General features: G+C 45.6%; 1 protein-coding gene across 1 annotated transcript in view; it reads right to left on the bottom strand.

The window, feature by feature from the left end:
- Nucleotides 1-1,377: 1,377 nt before the first annotated feature.
- The window catches only part of LOC135368385 (nose resistant to fluoxetine protein 6-like), a 44,750-nt gene continuing 32,443 nt past the window's right edge, over nucleotides 1,378-13,684 (bottom strand). The window contains exons 4-16 of the mRNA XM_064601602.1: nucleotides 13,493-13,607; nucleotides 13,234-13,324; nucleotides 12,114-12,214; nucleotides 11,125-11,307; nucleotides 10,059-10,152; nucleotides 9,892-9,981; nucleotides 8,432-8,597; nucleotides 5,687-5,766; nucleotides 4,745-4,867; nucleotides 4,544-4,664; nucleotides 3,657-3,846; nucleotides 3,451-3,593; nucleotides 1,378-2,526 (exon numbers count right to left, since the gene is read on the bottom strand). Coding sequence (XP_064457672.1) covers nucleotides 2,266-2,526; nucleotides 3,451-3,593; nucleotides 3,657-3,846; nucleotides 4,544-4,664; nucleotides 4,745-4,867; nucleotides 5,687-5,766; nucleotides 8,432-8,597; nucleotides 9,892-9,981; nucleotides 10,059-10,152; nucleotides 11,125-11,307; nucleotides 12,114-12,214; nucleotides 13,234-13,324; nucleotides 13,493-13,607 — 1,758 coding nt within the window. The 3' untranslated portion in view covers nucleotides 1,378-2,265. The remainder of the gene's footprint in view (nucleotides 2,527-3,450; nucleotides 3,594-3,656; nucleotides 3,847-4,543; nucleotides 4,665-4,744; nucleotides 4,868-5,686; nucleotides 5,767-8,431; nucleotides 8,598-9,891; nucleotides 9,982-10,058; nucleotides 10,153-11,124; nucleotides 11,308-12,113; nucleotides 12,215-13,233; nucleotides 13,325-13,492; nucleotides 13,608-13,684) is intronic.

Below are 13,684 nucleotides of genomic sequence, written 5' to 3'. Positions count from 1 at the left end.
GAACCTTGTTGAAACGGAAATAAGACAACAGCTTCCATCTTGAGGGTTATTGCAGACGACGAGAGCTCCGTTTACGAGAAACAAAACAGCAGTTGTCGCAGCAGAAGCGCAATACCGTCGCCCGACGGAATTTAAAGTATGACGCGGAACATATGGGAATGGGATGCAGGCAAGCTGGTGCGTACGATGTGTCTGCGTGGTTATTCTTATTGTTCGTCCTCCGTCATGCTCCTCAAACACAAGGATGTACGTGCTGCCGTATGATCTTGAAGTATCACTTTGGACTTGTTGGTATTTGGACATTTTCAATAGAGGCGCTAAAAACACAACAAGAGCTCTTTATTTTTTGAATTTACTTGTCAACTTATCAACAAGATCTCACGTTATAAATTATGTTGTTCTACCCTAGCCACTTTCTTAAAAATGAACTTCACCGCATAGCACGCTCCTAGCCAACCATTATCTCGAATGATATCGTTATCTGCCCTGATTTGTTGAAAACGGGAGGCGTACGCCTTTTTGTGTGGGAGAGATTTACTGACCGACTTTCACGTGGGTACTATACAACAAGCATAAAACACATACACAAGATCAACGATACAGGACGATGCAAAATGCGGCTATTAACAAATGAGAGGCAATGAATGATAAATGATCATGGATGGGGGGAAAATATGGATGGGGAAAAAATATGTACAAAATATGAATACGCTTATGACGGGTCACCAGCGATGGTGACGAGACCGCCGACAGCGCGGACAGAAAGGTGATGTCCCCAACGGCGCACAAAACCACCCTCCCCTAGCGCAAACAGTTCCCTCTGGAGGATGCTGACGACGCGTACCCGCAAAGATCGCACAAGTCTTTTTTGTGACAATTATGAACAGCATAAGTGTCACAAAAAAGGCGTACGCCTCCCGTTTTCAACAAATCGTGGCAGATAACAATATCTATCTAGATGATGGTTGGCTAGGAGCGTGCTATGCAGTGAAACTAATTTTTAAGAGTGTAGGGTATAAGTGCGCTCGGTGTGCGTGTGCATGGTTTTAATGTGTCGTCTAGTGGTGTTTTTAGCGCTATTGTTGTAAATGCCCTACAGAAGCTAATTTGGCTGGTTCGCTCACCACGCAAATGCTCTTGGTGACACAGCCCTAAGATACAAGTATTTTTCAACCAAAACCATCCGGGTTGTCACGCGCCGTACATATTAACTAGATTGAGCTTTCATCGTAGCAGTTAAATGCATGAGGTTGCGTTGCACTGTTGGGTGCTGCTGGTTCCAATTTGATTTGTCTGGAACCGGCAAAGTGGTTGTGCCAATAATTTTATTGGCCGGTTCTGAAATTGCTGTAAGTTCGTATAAGACACTCGCAAGAGGAAGGTAAAGTATTATTTATTTCTATTTACAGTCACTGCCGCATGCCCTGAGCAGTCATAACCAGCTTATCTAGGACTCAGTTAACCGAAAAACTCGTTGTGCGCACAAAAAATGTCGGAACGGTTGCCATTCCACTATAGTGTTGTATTCCGTTCGCACTCCGTTAGTAAAACTGTACTCAGTCAGTTATATTCGGCATCCGTATCCGGCATATAGGGAACACCCTATATGTCCGATAGCTATTTGAAACCCACCCCCGGAACTGTGACCACTCGTCCCAGCCTGTTCGCCTGAATTTTGACCACCCCACTAGATGTGCTCCTGAAGAATTTAAAGAGTGATTCTTCAAAGCACACAAGAAGTTTGTGCGTATTGAATAAAATGCAATTTTGGTCGATGAAACTAATGGATTCATTTTACACAGAATCCTATAGGTGTAGGTGGTTAAGCATCCCACGAGGCCTAGGTCATTAGGGATATAACGGGCGGGGGGGGGGGGTTACAGGCTTCCCCTTTTCTTTTTCCTTTCTTCTTTCTTTTTTCACTCCCAGGATCTGGAGTTAAATTTCAGGTTTCTATTTTCTTATTGAATGCCTTCTTTGCAGTTGACTAGAACCTTCCCTCTTTTTATTTTACTCAACAGATTTCAACACCCCAGTAACTTTTGATGTGCCACTCTAGGATTCAGATAGACGCTTAAAACGCCGGTTGTGCTTCTTTTTTTTTTTTTTTTTTTCGCTTCGCGATACGACCAAAGGTGAAATGCCAGTCACTTCACACCACGTCGCACGACCACGTGCATAAAATACGGCAGCCGTACCAAACGTAATTACGGCTCAGCTTGGGTTGTCCACATCTCACAGATACTAATAGTGCAACACACTGTTCTACAGGCGAATCGCAACAATATCTGGTTGTCCCTTGGCGATTGAAATATTTGTGCATGTCGTGGACGAAGTTAACGATGATGCGCTTTCCATTCGGCTCAGCGTCGTGTTGACATCCTTGGGCTCCCCCTTATTTCGAGGAGGGGGAATGAGCCTTCCCACAGCGATGTCTTTGATAAACGTCAGAGTGCTCTCGAAGAACATGGTTCCCACGAGGGCCACGAACACGGCGAGGCAGAAGGTGCCAAAACCATTGTAGAACTGTGAAAGAACAAGTTGGAGTTAGGGGGGCAGTGGGGCAGCGATGCACATGTGCAATGACAGCGTGTCTGTCGATTACTGAAGATTCCATGCCAAACAATGTTCATGAACCGTGCAATGGCCAAGAACGACAGTTATATTCTGACGATGACGTGGGGAGGTTTTCCAAGCCAATGGTTTTCCAGTGGCCAAGCGTCGCAGTAACAGGTCTTTTATGCTTGGATATCAGTAATAAACGTCCAGGGTGGGGTCATTACGCCATCAACAATAATAACAACAATAAATGATGACGATGAGATGGGGTGTTTAACCGCGGTGGTGCGGTACCCTACCCCATTGCACGTGGAACACTATGTGAAGATGATGAAGGAAGAACTAAAGCGTCTGGAGCAATCCAGTGGAGGACAGGAAGTCCATGAACAGGTGAAGAACCCGACGATGGAGCACAGGATCTTCATAGGGGCCAATGAGTGCAGCTAAGGTGAGCGGCCTCTTGCTGATACGGGCATTACGCCATGAAATGTTTAAGGTAAGTGTGATTTCTGAGGTACAACTGTTTCTATGGGCTGCATGCTGCAAAGTCGCAGCATCGCCCAGGTAGGTTTTGCGAGCAGGTCGGCCAACATATGTCCTCGCTTTGCTTTCAACATTTTCCCATTATCTATATGCTTTGTCGTTGTCGTCTAACAAGGCCTTGTGCTCTTGGGTGTGTGCTCATAGAGTGGCGTGTCATGAACAAGGTTGAAACTGCACGGACGCTTCTAATAACTACTACCCGTCTTTACATGCCGTTATCATAATGTCATTGTTTTTTTTAGAGTGATAAAATGGAACGTATAAGCTTTCTCGGCTTTTGTTCCGTACATCCGGAAAGCAACGTAAATAACTGACAACGCTACGGATGAACCAATGACAATTCCGTACCATTGGCATAAATGTGATGAGGACCCGTTCCCTGATGGTCCACAACCTGTGCCAGACGAAGGGAACGTGCAGGAGGTATATGACGTACGACAGTCGACTCACCGGTACCAGAGACTTCCAGCTCAGCATGCTGTTTACGATACCTACAGCAGGAGGCACGGTATTATGGTAACCCTCTAAGGATTGCCGAGACGAGTGTGACTCACCGCCGTGGCCCGTAATGCAAGCGAAAACAATCCACGCGATTCCGAGACCCCATCCTGTCCTGTGCAGGGAGGCGTACAAGACAGAAATCCAGGTAGAAGGAACGTAGTCGCCACTACCCCATTGCATGGTGCAGAACAGGATGATCCCGTTGCCGCATATGGCACACGTCCAGGCTAGCACTTGGACGGCCTAAGTGAGTCAATCTTATGAGAAAGAACTGTGCTCCTTGGTATAACTGCACCTAAGAATAGCTGGAGAGAAGAAGATGCCGACGAATGCTCTATTATCACAAGTTTTACTAAACAGACGAGGTTGCACCAGTGCTTCAAGAATGTCAACATTGACGCCCTCTGGCACTCAACCATCCACCATAAGGCAGACAAGCAGATGTGTGAACGACAGGCTCAGGGAGTACAGTTCGAATATGAAGGGTAGTGTTATATAGTGACATAGTGACTATCTAGTGTTGCATGCACAATGCCATGGATGTACTCCGATACGCGAATAGACCACCATAAGGGGATCTTTCTGTGGACGAAGGGGCTCGCAAGTGGTCAGCCAGTCAGTGGCCAGCCAGTGGTCAGGTGTCAGCCGTCGTTGATGCTAACCCTCGGGAGGCACATGGCATATCTTGACGCGAAAATTACTATAGTCTTTTAAATGCCTTTCCCGTGCACGTGGATGACCGAGCGCTAAAGTGAGCCTGTGTTGACATTCTTTCTTTAACTACTGATGTAACCTTGTCTGTCTCGATAAACTGGTTGATACCGGAGCATCTGTGTGTCTTGTCCTGTTTTGTCTGTGTCTTCTTGGCTCCAGCTATCCTTTGACAGCGTGGCGTCATATTTTCCTTTGGCCAAGCGAACGAGATCATGCGATTCCTTACCTTTCCTATTGACACTTTGCCATGTTTGGCATACATGTACGCGACAGCAATGCCGAGACAGAAAGGTCCGAAGTGGGCATACGGCGCGAAGTAGATTTTGCTGAGGATCTCTTTCGTGAACCTGCAGTACGCGTTGACAGGTAGCGTAATTTATTATCACACGTGGTCCTGTTGGAGAAAGTAGAATATCGGCGGTCTTACGGCAGGTCTCCAGCGACGAACAGTGCCGTAGGCTGGTAGTCGTTAACAAATGTCTGCCATCCAACACCAAAGACTCCGGCGGCCACCAGGGCTACCATAATGGTCGTGGCTAGAGAGGGATGCCTGCAATAAATTTCATTTATTTCGAGGAATTGCATCGTAATGACTTGCTTTCATTCCGAAGAATCCATCCTGAGAGAAAGAATGACAACAAATCTATAAAAACAACAACTTTATTTTTTTTAAAGCAGGCACACCGCAAAAACTGAATCATGCACGTCATCGTAGACGTACATACGTAGCTCATGCCCACACGTAACCTACATGATGCAAGTAAATAGCTGGACGCCTGAATATACTGTGTCTTTTGGATAATATAGGGTGTTAGTTACTCTGTGATATACCGTACACGTACGTTCGACACACATCATGTACTACTCTATGATGTTCATATGTTTAATGACATCTGGACCAGCTGTCTACCGACATAAATGTGATGATGACGGTAATTCATGGTTTACGTTGCGAGACACTATTATCATGATAGACACCACAGTGATGAGCCTGTGGATTAAGTTTGCCAATCCGAGGGTTTCTTTCATATGCTCAACACACGGTATGACGTATGTGCTGTCCCTCGCGGAAGACGGCGTATCTGAGCAAGTTGTACGCTGCCACGAAGTTACTGACGTGCTCGATCGTGATCGAAGCCGCAGCCTTGGGATCAGAAAGCGGACACGCTTGCATCTGATCCGTCCAGGCCGGTCAATAGTAATAAATTTAAAAAAAAAGAAACAGAAGTTCTTGTGTTTTCTTGCTGCTGCTTTTTTTTTTATTATTATTATTATTCTCCTGATTTTTTGGTCCTCACATTTGGCTTCGTCAATGGTATGCAGTTTGAGCGTTGCGCGAGAGCTTTTTTATGAACTGTAAGCAGGCTACCTGAACAGCAACAGCACGAGCCCCAAGAAAATCAGGTACAGCTGAGTGTCCACTGCGATGTACCAGTAAGGCACCAAACACTGAAAAGCAAGAACAGGAACAAAAATAAACTATCAACATTAACCGAATGGCGGCTTTAAATGAATCATTTTTACAGTATAACATTCTTAAAACAGAACTTCGCGACACAGCAGGCTGAAGGCAAACTACAAAGGATAAGCCTGAAGGCTAAGACGCCTTCAGGATGAAACAGTTTCAGGACAGGATAACCGAAGCGCTTTGGGACCTCAAAGAAACAAGGGGTCGTCACTACGCATTGCGCAACGCGATAAAACGCTGCAATCAAATCAACGCAATCAAATTTTTGTTATTGTTTTGCCCACCTTTTCCTCTTAAATTTGAATGAGGCTTGTGCAGTGACATCACGTTTCGTCACGTGACATTGGAAAACATGTTGCCGCACCGGAGTCCCAGTAGGAGGGCATGCCGTCAGTTGTCGCGATATCAGACGCCTGTGACGCATCCCAATGTTTTCCCATGTCACGTGGTTCCAATGCGCTCAAAGGCTGCGCGTGACCTCGCGCGCACGAGCCCCATTGGCGATCATGAACGTACGTCTTCTGGATGTGGTTTCGTCAACTCCTCAGTGCGTAGTACCGCACCGTAAAGACTGATCCGCACTGTTGCGTTCAGATGCGTCCGACAGCGATCCGTCCGGCAGCGAACATACCCAGGTCCCTTCAGAAGCAGTGGACGGGTCGCCGAGCCAATCAAAACGGGAAATGCCAGGAGATATCAACGTTGTGCTGAAGACTGAGAGGTGATGGGTTCGAGTCCTACCACCGTCTGTGCTCTCTGAGGTTTTCCCTGGGTTTTCTGAAGACTTTCCAGACGAATGTCGGCACAGTTCCCCCTGAAGTCGGTCCAGGACACATACTAACCTCCTGTCCCCCACTCCCTCCTTCCTGCTGTCCTCTCTCCATCTGTCCACAACTGTACGCCGCTCATAGCAACAGTTGCTTCGCGGCGCTAACGCGGTGTACTAGTAAAAAAAGCAGATATGAATTACGCAACCGTTCAATACAATCAGAACCGTGCTTTCAACCGCCGTAGCTATGGATACCAGTCACCACCAGCCGCATGAGCATATCCACTAGTACCCACATAAAGCCTGTGTGTTTTGAAATCATTTGCAACGATTAGCTGAAGCAGACGACGTCCCAACTTTATGTGCGAGAGGAGGCACTAAGCAGGCATTCCACATCTCGGCGGCGTTGGCTATGACGTCATTGCGGCTGCGTGACAGGAAGTCGTGTGATTGGCTCCATGGCGCAGTGTTATTGGGTTACGAAACATCGCAAGAAAATGGGTTTCGCAAAGGTGCGGCCGGAAATGCGAAACGGATGCGGGCGTCGCACGTGGACGCCACCGGAAAGACGCATTTGAACGCAATGGTGCGGATCAGCCTTTTACCTTTCCTCTCCTCTCTTCCCGTTGCAGCTGTTACTGCACAACCCTCCTCTCCCCTTTACAGATAAACTGGAAGCATAAACTCTCTCTCTCTAGTTGAGACCTCATGATAACATTATCCTAGGCGAGTAGGAAGAGCGTTCATACGTTCATACGACTCTTGGCTTGCGAAGCGCGTTCTTTGCTGTATAGAAAAGTGAGTCAGCAAGCGCAGATTTGATCCACGCCCAGGCAGCACAATGTACTGAAAGTCGAGTGCAACAGCGGTGGACGGGTAGGTGGAAGGCCTTCAACACACTCGTGAAACTAAAGGACATTGATAAGACATACCGTTCACCCCTATTGCACTCGACTTTCAGTACATTGTGCTGCTTGGGACGGGACTGAGTTATGGGTCCTGTGCCACTCTGTTTTTGCTTTTTTTTTAATTGATGGATTGATATATAAACAATATGCAGATGTGAGACCCGACTTCAACGCCACTACTCGTGAATAGAAAATAAAGTAGAAAAAACAACTTCAAGAATAATGACGTATATGTGCACTATATGCATTTTAATACAATACGTATTGCCATAAATATTTTGTGGTACACAGAGCGCAAGGCAAGCTGCGTGCAAATAGGCTGCTATAGACAGCGAAACAGAGAAATTAATAGTAATTTATACGTAGCTTGCTCGTAGGTCAATTTCCTATTTCGTTATCACTTCTTTTATTTGTTTTTGCTGTTGTTCGTATGGTGCCTATAAGGCTTAACCACTTTTGAGCCGCCTCATGACATGATATGAAAATTAACTACTCTTACTTACGCAAAGGTGATAGCGTATCACTCTTAAAAATGAGTTTCACCACATAGCACGCTCCTAGCCAACCATCATCCCGAATGACAACGTGCTCGCCCCTGATTTGTTTAAGACGGTAGGCGGAGCCTGTTTTATACTGATTATGCACGTGCATAATGGTACAAGATAGGCTCCGCCTCCCGTTTTCAACAAATTTGGGACGAGAACGTTGTCATTCAGGATTATGATTGGCTAGGAGCGTGCTATGTGGGGAAACTCATTTTTAAGACTGTACGATATACTAAAACTCGCTAATGCAGAAAACGGTTCACTCACGGCTGAAAGATAACGTATTTTGTACGAGTACGTACGATACCACTGCACACACACACACACACACACATAAATGGGATGATGATGTGGTGGATCATCTGGTGTGTGGATACAACTGCGATGATGCACCAGATGTGGAAAACGAAAGTCACCCACTTACCAGCTCGTCGTGTGGTAAGAAGTTTTGTGCGTTGAGCATCATCAGCCACCAGTTGTTGCGGCACTTCTGGATCTCGTTGTTGATGAGCTCGATCCAAAGTGGGCCATCCCCGAAGTGGCGTATCAGGATCAGCAGGCAGATCCCTACGCAGGTCATAGGAATCAGCCTGTAAGAACAAGATAACCCTGAGCCTTTAGAATAGGTCACCTATATGCTCGTTTCACTTGAGCCGCTGTGTATTTTTGTTGCGTGAATTACTACTAGATGAGGCTACATAGTAATATAACATCCTTGCAAAGAATTACGGATACTGTGAGGGACAACGACTTGGGTATGGCACAAATTTTCAAGATTCTTGTGGTTCGGATGACTTAATAACGAACTTCAGGGGATCGCAGATTCAGCTGACACAAAGCTCTCGCACTGCTTCAATTCAAATATATCCTGCAGTAGGGCGTGCCAAATTAACTAAAAAAATATTGTCTTTCGGTGAGTCCGAATAAAACGGGAAACACATAATGGAATGTTGATCTGAATCGGAACCGAAACTGTAAAGTGAACCAATCTGGCTTCCGGATCTACAACTTAATTTACGCTGAACGCTAATCCCAAGCTGAACAGGTACGTAACGTATTTTGCTTTTCATGTGCAAGATGTGGCCGGAAGGAGTGCAAACTCACGAACACAGGAATCACACTTAATGCAATAATCTAGATTAATTCGTGTCATCACTTACTCCCTACAGGCTTTCGGGAAGCATTTTGTGTATTGAAGTTAGCGACTACCTTCCCAATATGCTACACAAGTAGACGAAATTTTTGCGCAGCTCCGCAGTTTCCCCCTCTCCCCGCGTGCCTGGGGAGCGACATCATTGGTCCTCTTTTCAAATAAGGGGGTAACGGGGCAACGTAAGACGCACGTGTACCTTTCCTATGAAGGGCTTCTTGAAGCCAGTCCTACGGGCACCCATGGGCGTTCCCAACATTTTTTTTCTAGCGTTTTTCTAAGAGGGGCAAAGTGTGCAACCCCACTCCCACCTGTTTTCCTAGAAACGGACGCTACGGGTGTTCAGAGGTTCATGTTATTATGACATCCGAGAATAAACATGACGACCTATATGGCTGAAGAGCGCGCAATTTTCACAAGTGGCCTTGGAGCTCCAGCTCCCCTCTAGTTACGCGCATGCGAGCATCCCCTTATTGATTCCCTGTGATTGGACAGGCGCTTTGTCACGTGATTTCCCCACATGTTACCTCCTCTCATGCGTAGAGACACACTGTCATGACGTATCCGCACAATTTGGAGTAGACTTCCGGCTGCAACCACACGTGCAGATCTACGCAAATAGACGACCTATAGTACCTGCGCGCGTCTTGCAGGTCCAAGCATTGCGATACTTTATACTAGTCCCATTGTTGCTAAAGAAGAAATGTATGATGACGGTGTTTATCCTGACTGACCTCCACCAACGAAGCACGATGAAGAAGATCACCTTGCCGAATCTCAGTGCCCCCTTCTGTTTGGCGATGACGTATGTCATGAAGAAACCGCTGCAAAAACAAATAAGAAGTGTGTGGCTAGTGATATAGGAATGTACATGCCGAGACGCACGGCCGGCCACACTTGCCTGATAAAGAAGAAAGTATCCACAGCCAGCCAAGCGTTGTTGAAAGGTTGCGTCTTGAATTGCTGGGCGACATCTTTTGCCACTCTCGCGCCAGCTATGGTAATTCACATATAAGAATGAGTTATGAGCTCTAGTATTATATTAGTTGAGAGAAGAACTTCCAGCGACTCGGAGCCAGTGTTCGGGAAAGGAAGCCTGAGGTTAGAAGGCGCCACTATTTCGAACAGTCCCTTTATAAGAGGTTGTTCGAAGTGTCCGCGTCTCGTCACCCGAGGGTTCTTTGCCGACGTAGCTATATGTGAGTACAGATAACCGTATGTTCATTCAAGATAGAACGTCGCACTGCAAAACAAGTTGACTGCATGCGTACAGGAGGACGTCTTACTCGTCAAAGACGACGTCTGCTTGCAGATTACCATGGCGACCCTGATATAACGATATTCAGTACCCTGCTTCCCATTTCCCCCATCAGGTAAGGCGCATCGTAGTAAAAAACGTGGGAGATTGTTTAAGTAAATTTTTCATAGTTTGCCATAACTGAACACAACTGGTACTTGGCTTTGACTGTGCATAAAAACAAATTGTCATTAGCGTTGTTGAACACGTTGGAACACAAACTACTCCAACTGATGTCAATGCACACCACCCATGTTTATATCCTCTAGTTCAAGATAACAAAAATAACCTATAGAATGATATTCAAACGCTGGCAATGCGCATACTGCACACGCGAAGCCCATCCCTATAAGCTCGTCATGAAAAGGAAGCGTAGTACTTCGATTACAGTAAGTGCTAGCGTCGTTTTTAGCGTAATGGTGCAAACTATACATTGTTAGAGAAAGGAAACAGTATACTCCTCTTACAACAGACGTAAATATCGTTAGGAGCGTAATTATACACCCTATACGCCGTTAGAGGAAAGGAAATATACTACCCCACTTACAGTAAACGCACACATCGTTATAAGCCTAATGCACGCGCAGTCGCTGTTACAGAAAAACTTAGCACTCCACTTACAGTTAATGCAAACATCGTTAGAGAAAAGAAACCCTGGTGCTCCACTTACAGTAAACGCAGACATCGTTATAAGCGTAGTGGTGCACCCACACCACCCAGAGGATGCTGAATGCTCTAAGGCCATGAAACACTTGGAGGTTGCGGGAATCTTCGTCCTTCGGTTCTTGTACGATGAGCACTTTTCGAGCTGTTTCATATGCAGATAGCTTAAAGAAGCGACCGAGCTTCGAGGCTGTGCGTAGCAAAAAAAAAATAAAGAAGGACATTTAGCAATAATTATATGCATATGTTCAGTCTGTATATGGCTATGTTCTTTTTTCGTTGTTTCACTATACAGCCAATTAAGCAACACAGTTTCCAAAATGCATTTCAGTTCAGTGCGCATACGCAGCGTTAATTTCTGCGTTTAATCACAAAAACATGTTTATCTGCTCTTGCTAAGTAGCTGTTTAGGTCCTTTTGAGGACTACGTAGATGTACTGCCACAACTATTTGTCTCTTTCGGTACTACTATACGCACGTAAGTTGATGCGAAGTTTAGGGACTACTTGCAGATCGGGGGAGTAAATTCCACGGTCAGGGAACTAAAATGGGGAGTCATTGCAACCTAGGAGACCGAAACCTGCCACTGCTCCCCAATTTGCTTCTTTATTTTTCTTAGAGTGTACACTATATTTACTGCATTGCAAGAGTACGAATCATTTCTGTGCGATGAACTACAAACTTAATAATACTTATAATACTTATTAATAACGCGTCCTGGAGTAGCCAGTCCCGAGTGGCTCGTGACTACCACCTCCATTTTTTTCTTTTAAAATCAATCAATCAACTACAAACTTGTTCTAATTTTACGAGGAATATACCCTTATGCAGGGGTCGATCCAAGATATTACTGAGAGGGGGTTACAGCCTTGGTAGGTACACGACCTAGCTTAATTAAACATGTGAAGACAGAAATTGAGGAGGGGGCCAGGACAGCCTGACCCCCCTCTAGATCCGCCCCTGCTTATGTATACTATCTGCTCAGATGAACCCTACCTGCGTCAATTGGTTTTCCACGAAGGAATCCTGCCACGAAGAATATCAAATGAAGCGTTGTGACTGCAAGCACGGGGAAGCAGAGCACACCCAAGACGCTCCTGAAACACATGTCGTACTATACGATTCAACATCTGAAACAACTAACCTGAAGAGCATGCCTTACTTTAACTTTATCACCTCTACGTGTTGCATACAACGCCCCCTGCCACACGCTTGTCCCCAATCTGCTACCTACACACTCTTAAAAATGAACTTCACCACATATGACAATCAAAAAATGGCTAGGAAGCAAGCGAGCTGGTGAAGATGATGCATAACGTAAACACCCAGAGACTAGGGAACACGTATTGAGACTTCATGTTGTGTCTGTCCCTTCGTGTTCCCTAGTCTCGGGGTTTTTACATTATGCTTCACCACCTAGCCAGCTTTCCTCCAGATTCACACTGTTCTTTCCCCTGATTTGTTGAAAACTGGGTAGCGTACACCATTTTTGCTGCATTATGCAGTTCATAATTGCCACAAAAATGCCGTACGCCTCCCGTTTTCATCAAATCAAGAGAGAGAGAGAGAGAACGTTGTCATTCGGGATGATGGCTGACAAGGAGCGTACGATGCGGTGAAGCTCTCTTCTTAGAGTGCACCTGCTCGGTTAGGGCGAAGGCCATTATGTTGATTTTTCTCACGGTCTGACAATGACGACATCGATCGTTTCTACCACACAGTGTAGATCAGGGTTGCGGAATGGGATCACCCATTCCATTCCAATTCCATTCCGAGGAATGAAGATTTGTGATCATTCCATTCCTTTCAATTCCTGGGAATGAAGAGGCAATGCCTCTCTAATGAAGAGGTAATGATGAGGTAAGAGGAATTGACAATGGGGAAAATGACAGCAACTGAATTCGTCCCCCGACGAATTCTGCTACTCCCATAACTGCCAAAATAGCCTATAATAAGTTGGGTGCAACTAGTGGATCAAAGTCAAAGTAGTTTATTCGAACTGATCACGATGATAAATATACAGAAATAACGGGACTGTGAGGGCAAGCCCCGGCAGCAACTTACTGGTGCAACTTCACCAAAATAAAGTGCAGAGATAAAGTGCTGGTGTACTTACATAGCAGCGATATCCTCCCCTGTGATATCTACCTTGTCCTTTTTGATTGTGCAGTAACTAAGTTGAGCGTTAAAGTAGACCGACTTGTAAACTGTCAAAGACAGGAATAAGTTTGTTTGTTTTTGTTTTGTTTTTTTTTCTTTAACACAGGAAAACAAAACTCAAAGCAAAGTCAGTTCTGCAAAATCTTCACATATTCACTCTCATTTTAATGAGCACTGAAGTGAAGAGACGCAAAGTGAGAGAGGAAACCACTCACGTGATTTCACTATTTTCTCTACGTCCTCCTGGGTGCACGCTGACGGCATGCACAGCCCTGTCCTGGCAAGCGTTGAATAAAACGTTCCCGCGTCCTTCAACAGCTGTTGCATCATCTGCAACGGACAAAATTGAGTAAATAAATCGGATCCAACAACTAAAATTTGCCCGTGCCACTGAACTGCAGAGGTGG

Source organism: Ornithodoros turicata, chromosome 9 (genome assembly GCF_037126465.1).
Source record: "Ornithodoros turicata isolate Travis chromosome 9, ASM3712646v1, whole genome shotgun sequence".
Classification (NCBI taxonomy): domain Eukaryota; kingdom Metazoa; phylum Arthropoda; class Arachnida; order Ixodida; family Argasidae; genus Ornithodoros; species Ornithodoros turicata.
The sequence above is the reverse complement of the archived record's forward strand: the minus strand, read 5'-3'. Positions and strand labels throughout refer to the sequence as shown.